This window comes from Amphiura filiformis, chromosome 9 (assembly GCF_039555335.1).
Source record: "Amphiura filiformis chromosome 9, Afil_fr2py, whole genome shotgun sequence".
NCBI lineage: Eukaryota > Metazoa > Echinodermata > Ophiuroidea > Amphilepidida > Amphiuridae > Amphiura > Amphiura filiformis.
Genome location: NC_092636.1, coordinates 44,840,145 through 44,857,375, shown reverse-complemented (window position 1 = coordinate 44,857,375; position 17,231 = coordinate 44,840,145). Strand labels below are relative to the sequence as shown.

The 17,231-nt window shown below is 36.2% G+C and overlaps 1 protein-coding gene across 1 annotated transcript in view; it reads left to right on the top strand.

The window, feature by feature from the left end:
* LOC140161044 (cytoplasmic dynein 2 heavy chain 1-like) overlaps positions 1-14,215 on the top strand; it is a 141,860-nt gene extending 127,645 nt beyond the window's left edge. Inside the window, 9 exon segments of the mRNA XM_072184425.1 lie at positions 968-1,078; positions 1,659-1,896; positions 2,976-3,178; positions 4,552-4,773; positions 5,423-5,638; positions 6,149-6,348; positions 7,344-7,425; positions 9,399-9,515; positions 11,333-14,215. Coding sequence (XP_072040526.1) covers positions 968-1,078; positions 1,659-1,896; positions 2,976-3,178; positions 4,552-4,773; positions 5,423-5,638; positions 6,149-6,348; positions 7,344-7,425; positions 9,399-9,515; positions 11,333-11,491 — 1,548 coding nt within the window. The 3' untranslated portion in view covers positions 11,492-14,215.
* The last annotated feature ends 3,016 nt before the right edge of the window (positions 14,216-17,231 follow it).

The window sequence follows — 17,231 nt, the reverse complement described above, 5'->3', positions numbered from 1 at the left end:
TCGTCATAACATCGTAAGGTTTCATTTTGTACCAACAAAACTAACTTTGAAATAATTATATGACTGTTTACTAAGTGCTGTGTGAAAATGAAAGATTTCCATGACTTCAGGGCTGAATGAGCCTAAATTGAAGGCAAAAACTGCCCTTTTCAAAAGTCACAAAGTAGGCCTATGCTTGTCACAAAAGTTGATTCATGGCTTGTTACTAATGGAAAACCCCATGTGTTTGAGTGCAGTTTAAAATCCTCACCAAGTGAACATTTACTGTAATGTGTATCGATTCTTGATCATTCAGCCATGCAAATCCCCTTGGTGCAGAGTTCAGCACAGTGAGTTGTAAGATGGTCAGTTCCATTCCTTGTCCCAATACGCCTTGCAGTTAACAAGCATAGGCCTACTTTGTGACTTTTGGAAAGGGCACTTTTTGTCTTCAATTTAGGCTCATTCAGCCCTGAAGTCATGGAAATCTCTCATTTTCACACAGCACTTAGTAAACAGTCATATAATTATTTCAAAGTTAGTTTTGTTGGTACAAAACGAAACCTTACGATGTTATGACGACATGTTCAGAGGGGGACTTATTTCTTTTGAGGTGTTTATTATTGAAAAATGACACTTTGATGTTTTCCAAAAGTTCATTCTACAAATCATATACTTTGAAATCTTGCTTGATTTATTGTTGTTATGCACATTTTACAAAAGTGTTGTTGTTTCAGCACTCTTTACAACATAACTCAAGAACCACATGACTTACAAAAGTATATTTGTACTATTTGAATTCTTCTACACACTCATTATGAAATGATCAATGCAATAGTTGCCAAAGCTCACTATCATTCCCAAGATGCTGTGAACTACCAAATCGCAACAGGTTAAATAGTTGCTAGCTTTAACTTTTGAGATGGTTTGTGTTTGAAAATGAAAAAGTAACCATAGGCCACGCTTTTTACTCATATTGTCTTTTCAGGAGTTGAAATCCTTACAGCCTCATGAGAGTTTCCGTCTCTGGTTGACGGCTGAGAGTCATCCCAAGTTCCCAACCATTCTACTCCAGTCAAGTCTCAAAATCACATATGAGGTAAGGTACAAGAGGATATTAGATAGAAAGAGAGAAATGTCTGTACCTCTTCTGTAAATGTAGTAAATTGTTTACCAAGCTGTAAATTCCTGCCACATTCAACTACTGGGCTGTCACAGCAGTGGAATTGTGACTCTCTTCTGTAGAACGTTTTACTACAAAACACCTGACCTCTATCTTTAAATACCAGCTATTTCCAGAGCAACACACAATTGATGCAGGCATTAGAATTATATCTGATCATGTGACTTTCCTGTAGAAATCCTTATACTGTGTCTCGTCTCAAGTTCACAGTAACACCATGTTGGATTTCACAGTGGCATAAATATTACAAAATTGTATTTTATTAGTTTCAAGTGAAACAATACATCTTGGTGTTGATAAGTATCAAGATATCTCAAATTCGGGCATGGAAGAATGTGTCTCCCGTTTTTCTGCCCTTATATCTCTTATTAAAGTTGCCTCAGAACTTGTTGTATGTAATAGAAGTGCTAATAATCACTTACTTCTGAAGTGTTCACACTGTTTTATTGATAATAAAATCAACTATATATTAATGATTCTGATGATACGATTACAGGCGCCACCTGGCATCAAGAAAAACCTACTGAGAACCTACGAGAGCTGGTCATCAGAGTTTGTCTCCAAAGAGAACAATACCGTGAGATCTCAAGCATTGTTTGCGTTGGCATGGTTCCATGCTGTGTGCCAGGAAAGAAGGAACTATATACCACAAGGATGGACCAAATATTATGAATTCTCTATGTCGGATCTTAGAGCGGGTGCTGATATTATCGACAGGCTCAGCAAAGGCAAAGGTATGTAATTTGAGTAGGCCTATTAATGTTTTACCAATTGGTCCCTACTTTATTGGGTTATTCCAGTTGAAATTCAATGGAAGATGTGACCTTAATCTCAGACATAGGGAGTGTGAATTTCAAATGGCGTTACCTGTGTGGGAGATTAAGGTACAGAGTTCAACTGAAATAGCCCATTAGAGCTTTATTTCCCAAGTGAAGAGAAAAATGGGGATGAGGTTATTGATCAGACATCCTCTTATCTTGACCAAAAGCAGCAATTAAATCCAAGAAGATCATTAGTATATGTACTTAATAATAGAATTGTTGTCGAATAGAACTTTCATTGTCGACAATGTCAAATCTCAAGATCCGACGTCGGCAAGTTGTCGACAAAGCAATACATCAATAAAGTCCAAATATTAAGTTAAGAGACAACCTTATGCGTCATTTATTTACATCAAAATATTGCTGTCAGCTACACATATTGGTAACTAACCACTACAAAATGAAGTCTATTCATGCACCATATCATTGTCATCTTGTGCTCAATTATTACTTTTTTTTTCTACCTAGAAGTTATTTCATGGTAAATAATATTGATCTGATGCTTATCGCTAATATTTTTAATGGCAAGTCCTTCTGACCTTACAGTCAAGTATCAAATTGTGTACTTTTAGTTGACAATAAACAATATTATTGTTCTACAGGTGGACAGATTTTAAAAATCAGAAATTTTGTGAAAATATTTTCAACATTGGCCCAAACAATCACTGTTTTTAGAGATAAAAAAACTAAGGAAAGGCAAAATCTGTGTCAGTCAGGCTAGTAGAACATGTTTTTTGTGTCTCCTTATAGGCAAATTTGACTGCTCAGTGTCAGAAGTGGGTAAGTACAATAGCTTTTGGCAATTTACACACAGTATATTGTATTCATCTACACATGGTAGCCACGCATGGCAGCTATTGCACTTACCCACTTCTGGCACTGAGCAGTCAAATTATTTTAGCCAAATAAAGAGGCATGTTAAAAGCGCACAAGGGGTAATTGAAACTGGAAAAATATTCATGGTGGTTATTTTTAACACATAATGATTTCAGGTAATGAAATGAATTGGGACTTCATCCATGGGCTCTTTGAGAACGCCATCTATGGAGGACGTGTTGACAACCCATTTGACATGCGTGTGTTGAGGTCATACTTGGCGCAGTATTTCAACAAGGATGTACTGAGTGGTGGAGGGTCTCGTCGACCAAAGAAGCTTGCATCTGGGGTGTCTATGCCCACATCCGCTTACTATAGGGTAAGTCCACCATAATGATGTGGGTGTGTTGGGGTGCACATACTGCCCTAATTAATGTACGTATCATGGGCTATTCCAGTTGAAATCGATACATCCTCTATGGACGACATGACCTTAATCCTATACAGTGGGTGTGAATTTCAAATGTGAGTTACATGAATGACTGTAATTGAAATCTACACTCCCTTGTGAGAGTTTAAGGTCACATCTTCCATAGAGGTTATCCGTGTTCTATAAGTTCATATCCTATCAGCAACTGCTATACCTTGTTTAGGACTTTCAAAAGAGGTACCTGCATGTGCAACCATGACTGCTTCAAAATAGCCCGCCAAAGTCATGCAGGTAACTCCGAGGTTGTGCATTGAATTGGTTTGAATGAAGTATACTACGGGAATCAATGCATGAGTAAAGTGGATAACCTCCATTGGGGGTGTGTGGATTTCAACTGGAATAGCCCAAATAGCCGTGAAAATTACACATCAAACAGACAAGTATAAATGCAAAGGACATGAAACTGCATACAATGCTTGGATTAAGGTTGGATAGTGCTATGTTAAAATGGTCCATAAATGGGGACACTTTTTTTACAACGATTGAAAATGGACAGATCCATTCAAAGTCCAAGTAAATCAACCACAACCACAAATATTATTTTATTTAATTGATTACTGTCTGTTGATTGATTTTAGCATATTTTCACCAACGTTTTTTTAACATTTTGGTGAAAATTTCTTGAAATAATCAGAATAAAGTTATGGTTGTCTATCCTCTTCAATGATACTGTGATATTGTTTTTGGTGTAAAATAACTTTGCCTTTGGCTTTGTTGTTTTCCTTTAAGCAATGGTGTTGCCGGTGTGATATGAGAAGATAGATGCATGACAAGAGGCTAAATATGATACATTCTTATTCAGTTGGTGCATCTTGTCAAGAATACAAAAAATTTGATTGCTTTTCAGCTATACATTATGACATGATAGTGGATAGTCATATAAGACACGCAACGGCGACACGCTTGTAGATCCTCAATGATTGCGCAATAATACATGTGCGCAAACTAAGAAAGCAGTTTCCTTTAAAACAATGTGGATGTCCTCACAAGTTTTACTTATAAGTAGCGGATAATGGATGAGTGGTGGATGCCGGCACAGCTGCTGGTATACTACGATAAAAATATTGGCCAGCCCGTCCATAATGACACAATATTCGATAGGCAAAAGACAATAGCCTATCTTTTATTCTCTAATTAATATTGTCTAAATAACAAACAGCAATACTAAATGGTTGTGGGACAATGTCCAACTAATGCCTTTAGATACAGGAGAGGTGTGGTACAAAATAATGTGGCCAATATTCATTTACTTCTTCACTTAGGACTACACTGATATGGTGGCAGCCTTCCCTGAAGATGATAAACCATCCTACTTTGGTCTACCGGCAAATATTGAACGCTCATCTCAGCGCATCATAAGTGGTCAGGTCATAGGTCAGCTCAAAGTGTTGAGGAGGTCAGATGAAGCTGCTGTTAAGTTTGACATGGACTGCTGGAACTCAGAACTTGGGCCAATCCTGAATCTGTGGAAGAAACTGAATCAGGTTAGTGATGAGATAATATTATATAATTCTAGATTTTAGAAATATATTTCTAGAAATGTTGAGGCTTTTAAGTTAAATATTTTGGATCTGAGCATTGATTAATTAATTTTCTTGTGGCACAATGCTTGTCTGCTATGTGCCTCACTTGGGTGTAGTGAAGTGAAGGTGACTTGCTGTGAGCAAAATAATCATGTTCCTAAAACCTCTCCTAAACTGGAAATCTCTCTAGCCTCGATTGCCAGTAGCTGCAGTCACTTCTTATTAAAGTGTTGATAAAGGCAACAGTATTTGCTGAAACATTCACAATTACTGGATCAGAAACAAATAACCTTGTTTACCAATCTTGTCATCATAATTTCAAATTGTAGGTTGATGTACTATTTGTTGTGTTGGAGAATCGGTGACGTCAGCACGCTGAGGCAGCTGTTTCTCACATGTTATGCACTGTCTTTAAATGTACATTTATATGCCGGCCCTTTGAGCAAAAGCTTCCGATTTGAAGCTGTGGTCAATAAAATGTGCACTTATGTCACCGACTCGCCAAGATAGAAAATAGTATAGGTGGAAGAAAATGTAATTTATTGATAAAGATTTCTTAAATTCTGAAGTACAATATTCCCAATTATGTTTAATCTTGACTTTCACACAGGGCATTCAGCTTATCCAAACTAAAGTTGATATACCAGCAGATAAGTCCGGCACAGAAGCTCCAGTAACATCCTTCATTAAGCTGGAGTATTACAACGCTATCAAGTTGGTACAGTATGTACATTCAACATTGGCTGCACTCAGCAAGGTGATCCGTGGTACATCACTCCTTACTAGTGAGGTACAGGCTATGGCTGGGTGTCTTCTCATGCAAGAAGTAAGTTGATTAGGGAATTAAGGGCAATTTGGTAAGGTTTGTGTGTTTTTACAAAGTAATTGTGTGCATGACAAGAAATTGATGTTGTGTACCTGTTTGTTCAAGCAAAATAAGTTTGACTAAATTATATACCAAATCAACATTCATAGCAGTGTGGCACACTGGTTAAGGTCTTTTCCTTTGGTGCGAGAGGTCCCGGGTTCAATTCAATGCAGGACCAAAAAAAAGAAACCCTAATTCTACTCTCCATGTGGCTCATCTGGTGAAGGCGGGACAGATGACCCATGATAAAAGACCTCGTTACAGTCACTTCCGAACAGGGTAATAAGCCGATTATTGGCTACACTTACCTGTCCTGTGAAAATCCCCCGACCAGCTAACTATGGCAAGTTTAGTCAACATTATATTATCTCCTAGATTTCAGCTGTTTATGTCTAGATATGTTTGACATAAAAAATAAAAATAAAAAATTGAAAGAAAATGTGGATTCTCCATTACATTTATTTTCAGACTCCACTATCCTGGCTGAGCAAGTGGGATGGTCCAGAGGATCCTATACTATACTTGCGTACATTGGTGGCTAGGACTCAGGCTATTCAGGGATGGGTTAGGAAAGCTGAATCACGTGCCTTACTATCAGAAACATTGGATCTCTCCGAGCTATTCCATCCCGATACATTCTTGAATGCATTGAGGCAACAGACAGCCAGGTAAGATAATGACTAGTTTAGATATTAATTTCATTCGTAATGTGACCTTCTATTCATCAAAGAACTTCCTAAGAGCTTCTTTTTGACTGTGTGCAACATGCAATGAAATGTGTCAGACTCAACATTCTGATCTGATGTAGATGAGGGTGCCCATGTGGTTGTCTTTTATTATGCCTAGGTGCCTATATAATTCTTGAACTGTGTCACCCCTCATGGGCTATTGTTCACTCTTGCATTTTATAGAAAAAAAAATCCACACAACCCCTATGGAAGACATGACCTTAATAAACCCACATGGGGGTGTTGATTTCAATTGGAGTCACCCATTCAAGTAACTCTGTTTAAAATTCACACCCCCTGTGTGTGGAATTCAACTGGAATAGCCCAATGATTTAGCATATAGCGCATATATAAAGTGTGCTTTTTGAGTTCTATCACTTCATCAGCCTGGGTATTAAAAGTAAAAATGTGAATCACAGTGGCCCATAGAAGACATGATGTTCTGCTTGTTTTCATATGTGACACAATCTGCTCCATTGGGGCCAAATGAGGCATTTTTGAAAATTGAGTTACTATAATACCTTATGCAAACAATAGGCTATCATATATTGAAAACACCAAAGGGCTGGCATACTTAGTTCTAAAGTTCTGAAGCTTTGTGATGTGTATTTTGTTATGTATGTTGTTGTGTTTTTTTACTCCATATTTTTATCTCAGTTTCACATTTGCCCCCTTTGGCCCCATGGACCAGATCGTGTCACATATTGTGAAATTGCAGCGGGGGATATATCAAATTGGGGTAAAGTGGGGGGATGAGGCTGTATTTATTTCTCATCGTAGTGTGTCGTCAAAATTGATCGTTGCCGGCTCAACTGGTTCACAATGTCAATGGGTTGCTAACAGGTGTGCAAATCAAGCATATTGTATAAAACCTAATGATATAAATGAAATACTTTTTACAAGACTCAATTTATTATTGGTTTTATTCACTTCAGGGAGGTGCAGAAGTCAATGGATAGCCTCAAATTTGTCTGTAAATGGTCTGGAAGTATTTCTGGGGCCAAAACACAAATTAAGGTAAGTTTGATATACTGCGCCAATAAAGTATCCTTACAGTTGGAAAAATATCACAATTTTAAAACTGAACAATATTGGGGTAACTTTGTTTTTTTAATAGATGCACTATTTAATCCTGCACATTATGGCACCACATTGAATCCAATGTGACCTCTAGAAGTAAAGTTACAAGCATTTGAATAGACGAAGGTCCAGTTTTAAAAGTGATAAACTGGCCTATACAAGGCGCAAAAAGATTCCAACAAGCGAAACAAAGAGACAACACAGTTTCTTCAATGAAGCGTTATTTAAAGCAATTTTTATTTCAGTTTTTACTTCTCTGTACTTTTCAAAGCTTTCATTTTATTTGTCAGTTCTTTTGTTTCAATTTTCTTTTGTTCCTTTTGATTTAAATTAAAGCCAAACGCAGAAATTAGCCATTTACCACTCTCAAACCAGATGTCTAGTCTGTGGAGTTTTGAATAGGCCAGTTTGTCACTTTTAAAACTGGACCTTCGTCTAATCAAATGCTTGTAACTTTGCTTCTTGAAGTCACATTGGATTCAATGTGGTGTCATAATGTGCAAGATTAGCTAGTGCATCTATTAAAAAAACAAATTTACCCCAATATTGTTCAGATCGGAAATTGTGATTATTTTTCCAAGTGTAAGGATACTTTATTGGCGCAGTATATTTACATCGTGTAGCTATTCAATAGAATCGTGAATTTTGTTTATTTTGTACAATTCCAAAAAAAAAATAAGAAGTTGAACTCACATTTTAGTGATGTTTCACATTTCACAATTGAATGTTTTTAATCATTATAGTTTAGTGAATTACTATGTTTTTCATGTACGCATACAGTCACACACTGAAATTTGCTTACTATCTGTCTCAAACACAAATTGGCCATTAAGTTCTTGATTTTGTCTGTAAAAAGATGAACAGTTTTACCTGATTGTGTTAAAATATTTCAGCAGAGAAATAGAATATTGTTTGGTGGTTCATGTCATACATGCCATCATTTATTGAGTCAAGCTCTCACTTTTGTATCAATTGGTTGATATACTGCAAGTATATATATATCTTTCCTGGCCCAGCCAGGTGCTCTGGCACTGCTCTGGTCCAGCCAGTCCTGGGGTATGGGAGTATCACTTGGCACCCCCTTAAGAGCAATCTGGATTCAGCCCAGCATTTTGCTGCCTGGGTCATCCTTCAATCTTGGAATCTTTCCAATGATAACCTCTTGCCAATCTTCAGAATGTAAGTTGGTGTGTCTAATGTGCTCTCAGGTCCCACAAAATATACTGTGCTAATGATTTTGATTTAAACTTTTGATCCAAACACAAGGACATAATTCCGACCTCAGAATTTTCAGATGGTACTCCATCTTTCATCAGCGAGTGAGTGACTGTATCAGGTCGTGATTTTCTTGACCTTTGACCTGATAACAGACTCGTAGACTCCTGAAAGCTTGAACCGGCCCCCGTCTTTGTTGAGAGATGGTTGGTTGGCTTTGATGTGAACGGCTTCTTTGACTCCACGTTGGAACCACCTGCGTGGAGTCAAAGAACCACCTGCGTGGAGTCAAAGAAGGCTTTGGAACCACCTGCAGAACATACTGTGCTAATGTCGCTGCCACCTGCAGGTGGTTCCAACGTGGAGTCAAAGAAGCAGTTCACATCAAAGCCAACCAACCATCTCTCAACAAAGACGGGGCCGGTTCAAGCTTTCAGGAGTCTACGAGTCTGTTATCAGGTCAAAGGTCAAGAAAATCACGACCTGATACAGTCACTCACTCGCTGATGAAAGATGGAGTACCATCTGAAAATTCCGAGGTAGGAATTATTTCCTTGTGTTTGGATCAAAAGTTTAAATCAAAATCATGATTTATACCAACACAGATGAACATACTAAATGTCGCTGTTCAATCCAGTAAATCATATGAAGCACTTTTCATTATATTATATCATTTCTCCATTCCATTTATATAGATTGGTGGTTTACAACTAGAGGGCTGTACATTTGATGGGGCAAGGCTGTCTGAAAACCAGCGAGATTCACCAACCGTTTCCTCAATCCCACCTTGTACTGTCGCATGGGTTATGAAGGTAAGTTTTGTTTTATTACATGTTTCAAACACATGCATGTAAGGAGGTTATAATAATAGGCATGTCCACTAAAATTTGAAGTACTTTTAAATTGATTCAGATCTAACTTATTGGCTGGTAATTGATGAAAGAAACATTTTGGCGTTTAAATAATCTTAATCGGACGTTTCATTCCAGAGATATGGCCTTTTGAGTGTTACGGTTTTATATAGGGCTGCTAGAACATGTTAAAAAGTTAAAGTCCAAAAGGATTACTAACAGAAAGTGCAATTTTAAGGTACTTTTTCTTAATGTATTTATTAACTAGCGTTATCTGGAACATTATATTTGCTTATAACAACATGAAAATAAGATCATCCTGAAAATTTAATCGATTTTGTTGACATACAACAAAAAATATAAGACCTCAAAACCCATGGTTTGTTTGGTGAAACCATAAGCATGATCATAGATGGCCGCCATGGAAAATATCTCCATAGAGGAGATGAACAATAAGTGCATTATTTCACATGAATGGCGGTAGTCTTAAACATTGTTCAATCTTTTTCGGTCAGCACATTTTATCTTCAAAAATTATTATATTTCATCATGGCATAAGTTTGGTAATATTAATCACTACCAATTTTGAGAAATTTGCTCCAACTCAAAGGCTATCTTTAATACATTGAGCAATACACTGTGTGTGCATGGAAGCCATGATGGATAGCATATGAAATGGACATGGTAGTGAGAAGTGCATGATTTGAGATGGGCGCATGTAGGCTTAAACATTCTTAAATTTCTTAACATCCTGTACATTTTGTCTTCAAAAATAGTTACATTTTATGACTATGTAAGTTTGCTTGTCTGATTCACTCCAAATTCGGAAATAATTGCGTTTGAACACCTGATGCACGGAATGGTGTCACTTCAACCTGTTGTAGTTCTCATCTCATTAAATTTTTCATTAAAAAAGTTGATCTCTGCATGAAGGAAGGTCCTCTCTATTCACTGACCAATCAGGAAAAAGTTTGGTTAATGTTTTCCGGTGGAATCAGGAATTTCTTGAAACACCCAGATGTAGGCCTACATTTGGATCAAAAACAAGTATGTACGCCATTTAACAGGCCTGGGATTTCTTGTATCGATCAGTTTCTCCATAGACAATACGTGTGTGAGTGCACGCACACAGTAAATGAAAAATCGTTCTTGTGGAAACTGTATGGAGAGTGGGCATCCCTAATAATAAACATGGAGAAGCAATACATTATATTCCTTTGAAGGGGTATAGGAGTGAGAGGGTAGATGAGGAAGAAAAAACAAGATGAAAGGAAATAGAGGAGGTGGAGAAGGGTAGGGAGAGAGAGAAAGTGTAAGAAAGAAGAAGAGCAGAGAAAGTGAAAGAGAAGAAGAAATAAATGAATGGAATAATACTTGCAACGTAGATTTAAACTGTCATTCAACACAAATATATTGAGATATTTACCTCAATATACAACAGACATCATCATCAGGAGGCTCCAATAATGAACTGATGGAGTTGAATGTCTTGCTCTCCACCACAGATTAAGGCATTATATAATGAAGGGAGCTCAAGTCCTGGATCACGGTTGAGCACTGAAGTGTGTTTTCTGATCTGGATGGCCTTCTGCACCAGACGGGGGATATTCTCCGTCTTCACTATTCAAAACCGTCAGTATATATTTGCGTTGATTGACAGTTTAAATCTACTTTGCTTGTTTATCTACCAACACATATAAGCATACACAGTGGAATAATACTTATTAGAAATGACACAAGGTAGTCATTTGAACCAATTTTGTTTGTTCTGTTGATAGGATGCACCTGATACATACAGCCCTGGGGAATGCATCTCTCTACCAGTGTACTACACCTCAACCAGAGAGAAGATTGTTACTAATCTAACTGTGCCTTGTGGAGGAGACCAAGATCACTGGATACAAACAGGAGCTTCAATCTTCCTTAAAAGTATATGAGTGGCTTGTATTCAGGGGAAAATAAGAGATTAACATTAGAGAATATTATGTTGTCTGGCCACTCTCTAAACAGAAATGGACCAAAACCACAAATTATTTGAAATTATTGATATTAGCCTTTCCTGGCCAGAGTCACAGCTGGGTATAATCCCTGGTACATGCCTGCATAATCAAATGTCACTTATCCCTTCTCCATGTTTTGCACAGCAATATCTTGTCTATATGTGACATGATCAAGGGAAATGAGTCACATGTCAGCAATTTTCAATTAGAAGTTTACATTTTCTGGCAGTTTACAAATTCTACATTTTGATGCAAACCCCATCAAAATTGGACATCTGGTTACCGAGTTATGAGCAATTTACCAATGGCTGAAAACAATATAAAACAAAAGAAATTGAACACTGTTTTTGCCAATATCTCAAAAACAATATTAGCGACATCGACTCATTCCCCTTGATCATGTCAAATATGTGTATGTAACATGACTGGTCAGTGGTCACTGGCCTTGTATGCCAAGAGAGCTGTTAATTGGTCAGTTGCTCAAGTGGTCAGCAGTATTCTCGCCTTGGTAATTAGGCAGAATTTGATGTCTGTTTAGATAGAGTGGCTTGAGTATTATAGGTATCCACATAGCGGGACATTCAGGTGAACCACAATCATGTATGAAAATGTTTGGGCACTGCCTACAACATCCTAGGCTTGCACAAGTTTGATATAAAATTGGATCAATTGAGCCCATATTTTATTAGTCGAGCTAGGAGTTTTAAAATGTTGGACAAGCAGTTGAGTCCACTATTTTAAAACTCATAGCAAGACCCATCGATATTGGATGTAAAGCGGTCAAAACAGCCAAGCATAATTCAAAATAATGCTTTAAAGTGCAAGGCCTTCATGTTAATTATAGGTGTGATATATAGTAGTCTAGTTGTGCAAAAGTGCATTATTTCATGGAGCAAACTAGCTGGTATAAACTGTGCAAGTGGTTGTAAACATTTAATAGTTGTAATTGGTCAAATCAATTTGCAACTAATGCTTCAATTTAAAGTGGTAAGTTTTTGTTTAAAGCTTATATACTTAGTTTATTTACTTGGATTGTCGCTCAGAATTTGTAAAGCGATAAGTTATAAATTCCCTTCATGTGCGATTAGTCACATATGTGACCCGGCAGCACAAACGAGCTGTAAATTCCCTAAATTGTATTCTGAGTTATGGTGTAAAATGTGTACGAACTACGAAGGTTGTATTCATCGGTCACTTAAGCTGGCGCGACATCTGTCTTATTTTGATAATCACAACACCAATCAGTAATCCTATTATTGAAGTGGATAATAAGCTTCTACCTTAGATGGCTATAGAACTTTTAATAGCTCTGGTCTTTGTTTGCCTTTGCTAAATCCTTTTCAAGTGGTGGGTTACCAGGCATTGTATAGGTATGCATAACCAACCATTAACAATGAGAGAACATTCTTAAACCTCGTTGACTTGGGGATGATTTGAAATGACTGCCAATTATGACTGTTTGATATTTATTGCCAGCAATGTGGAAAAAGAGACACACGTAAAAACGTAAAAAGCTATAATTTTGTTGAAGGAGCAAAGTTTAACTAACCATAACCCCGCTTCTGGTATCGTTTGAAGTCAAATGATATACCATTTTTAAGTTTATGATGTTTATTCTTTAAACACGAAATAAAACAAAATTGACCGGGGAGGAATTTACGGCTCATTCGCCGTGGACGGTCACATATATTGTAAAACATCTGATTAGTACCTAAATATCTGTAGAAAAAACAATGACAGCATTTTTATTCTTTGTGTGCTGTACTGTGCAATGCTATAAAATCTTAATCACCTTGATAATCAGAGTAAAAGATTTGAAGACATTTCACCTATAAACCAGATTACCATTTGATGGGCTAGCATGTGATAGGTATTTATAGCAGAAGCATGTGATAGGTATTTATAGCAGAAGCAGAGCATGTGATTGTTTATATTTCCCCGATATATGTTGCTTTCCTTGAATAGTCGAAGAAGTTACTTTCACAATAGCTGCTCAAACTGACATACAACTAATGCATTTACATGAAATGTAATTAAAATTTCTTATGTAAATGTGGCTGGTATAAAGTGCAGATTTACCCAAAAATCACAAAATATTAGGATTTTAATTAAATTTTAATTAAAATTTTAGAACCGGGACCAATAATCAAAGATTAGGTTTTCAGTGACACCAATACCAAACAAAAAAGTCTGCTAGTCCACCTGCCTCATAAGTTAATGGCAGGTTGCATTTGAGAGGGTAAACGAACATCATTGCCCAATTTCTTTGGAAATAAATCAGTGGTTTAGAAATAGTTGAAATGCTTCAATATCTTTTACTCGGATAAATATAATTTGATTGCAACTTCTGCATTGAAACAAAATGAATAGTTCTTTGTCCTTGAGAAAAAACTTAAGTGTGAAATTCTAACCAAATTCAATAGTTTTAGCCATTCCAAATCTTGTTTATTCAAAAATAGTCTAGTGGAAATAAAAATGTAGATTTTGGAATTCCAAATAAAATTTTCCAAAATAAGGAAACACTGTACAATCCAATTGGATTTCAACACTTATGTATGTGAAAACATAAAATGCACAAAATGTCCACCAGGATTTAACTGGAATGTCCACCAGGATTTAACTGGAATTTTAAGGGTATGGGACCGGCATGAGCTTGAAATGGAAATGAAAATGGAAATTGAAATGGAAATGCCCATTACCTTCTATCTATATGAATTAGAGAACATCAGATTAATAATTTTGAGGATCATAAAAATAAAATTTCTCTTCCTGATCCATTTCACTTTCTCATAATATTCAAAATTTGTATACCTTATTCATCACTATGCAGAAGTTGCATCAAATTATGTAGTTGTAGATAATGTGTGTGATGTAAATAGCTGCTTGAAGTGTACTTATATCAATGAGGTAAAACCAAAGAGTTCCAACTCCACCATGATGGCGTGTTCCTTTACAATGGATGAAACATTTGTACTTTTGGATAATTTTGTAATGTGCTCGCAAACTGAGATTCAAAGTGCATTGTTGCTTGGGGTGTGCCAAAAATGCACACTAAGCGCCGAGTGCACAAACATTTGTAATGTTCAAGCTTAAATATGCAAATTATTGTTTAATTTCAGATTTGTGCCGAAAAATGCCAGAGACACTATTTGCCTCCGTAAGGGACAATCCAAAATAGCGGGATTTTGAGTTGGTGCTCTTTGTGTATAATCTCTTTGACTTATATTCAAATTAAGAGGCCAAAGACAATAGTATATAAATATATATATATATATATATTGCTTACTATGATGTATAGAAGCAGAATTGTGATTGAATTAGAATTGTGAGAAAAATAAATGTGATATGCTGAATGGATCATTCTAAATATAAATGTTAGTCTAGCTGTGTTTATTGTTGGTCATTTTGGATTTGGAAAAACAATCTTCATTGTGCCATCAGGTATACATGAGGGAAGAAATCTGGAAGCTCCCATCATACATTATTTTTTACCCCCAGTCTCATGGCAGAAATTTGCTGGTTTCTGTAAACTATTTAGAAATATTAATATGAATGAATTTCTTTTTACTATCAATTTGATTTACCCGATTTCTTCTCTTGGTTTGGTAGGTCAGGTCAGGTAACTATGATACCTTCCAAATGTGTGAAATAATGCCCAGGATAATCAAGACCAGTTTCCGAAAGTCCTGGCAAAAGTTAATTTGGTATTTTGAAAGAATTGTCAATTTGTCAGCTAAGTGGTTACATAGCTTCCTGGTAAATGGATCACGCACCTTTTGGAATTGGTAGTACATGTCGTAGTGCAGGACTCAAAAGCGTGATCCATAGTGATAATCGGATTACACGTAACACTTCACTGGTGAATTGAAAAATGACACCCAATTTGATTTTGTACCATGCAGTTTTGAGAAAAAAAATTATGCATTTCTCTAATCCTCTTCTTACACACCACTGTTTTGTAATGGTCATTGGTATGCATCGTTTGAAGTATGTATCAATCCATAATCACAGGCCATGGTTTACATACCCTAAACATTTGTATATAAGCATATGTGCCTATTACAAGTTGCTCAGACAAAAACAAATTTTTTAGAGTAGTTTGTTAAACATCAATTTTTTTTCTTTTAATCTGTAACAGATATTTTATTCTGTAACACAGGTATTTGGAAATTTAAATTTAAAAAAAAGTTTCACTACCGTAAAAATTTGTTCTTGTCTGAGCAACTCGCTAATAGACACAAGGGTTTTATCTTTCTTTGTCCACATATACCGGACTCAAATTTTTGTGTTTATCAAGGCATCCTTTGGTGTTTTGTACCTCGTCTGTTGGAGACACCATCACCTACTTTATCCCTATTCATTACATCATACAAATAATATGCACATAAAACAGACAATTTGGTTTTCTATTTCTTTAATATCAAAGTCCATATTAAAAAAGTGTGTAACATTGAACAGCATGTACTACTTAGGCACAAGAAAATATTAACAGATACAAAATAAATATAAAATTATACAAGTATTTTTCCTTTTCAAGGTTTAGGATAAGGTGTTTCCAGAAGAAAACTTTTATCGAGGGGTTAGTGCAAGAACCCCTACCTGCAATAGCTGCCATGTACACATTTGACTACACTTCTAACATTGTTACACATGGCAGATTGGCAGCTACTGCAGATGGAATCGGAGCTGCTTATTTTATTTCATTTTATTTACAACATGTTTACCCAGGGTAGCCCGATTCAGCCGATGCTGGTCTATCATGGGGCCCTGTAAAATACATTTTTTTTTAATGTGAATAATTCACCTTTTCATGCAGTAATTCCCAGAATCTTTAGCAATAGTATGTCTTTGTACATCATCATCAATGATCAGAAAAGATATCTTTCCTTCCCAGAATCCTTTGCAACAATTTCATGAAATGATACGCCCATAGTTGTACAAGCTCCCTTTCGTTTTCATTTTGAACATGGACTGGCTAAGCATTGGTTGATAGTCAAGAAATAAACATATTTTGTAAGATCTTGATGTGCCCAGTTCAATGAGGTTCATTTCATCACTATCAACCCACGTTGCACTAGATAGAAATTCAATAAGGAAAATTGAAATGGGAGAAATGCATTATTATGAGAAGCATAAGATATTTTCTCAAATCCATGATGATGTATTGGCAAATTCACAAAGGCTTTCCAGAATAACAAAAATAGTTTAGTGATTTTCTGGTGACTTTGTATTCCCTGTGAAGAAACTGAATTTCAGTCATAAAATTACAAAAACATTTTTGCCAGATTGATCCATAAAGAATTGCACATAACCTACAGGAAAATCAAACTCAAATTATCATATTCCCAACATAATTTACAGCAAGCCTATGTGTTGTGTCACATGAGTCAAGGTGGCTTTTCACTATCAATTACAGCACATCTGTAAGTCCTTGCACCCATCGTATTTATATCCTAGAGTTATGATGGGTTTAAGGACTTATTATTATTATGCATCGTAAATGTTGTGAATTTCTCCCCAGATATGAAAGTTAAGATTTTGTTTTAAATTATGAAGATAGATTTAAATGCTTTGAAAAGAGACTAAGATGGTAACAATAGCATGAGGCATTTTTGTTACGTAAAGTTGTTAGTTTTAAAGCGGAAGCCCCACTTTTGGTTCAAATTCCTTAGGGAAT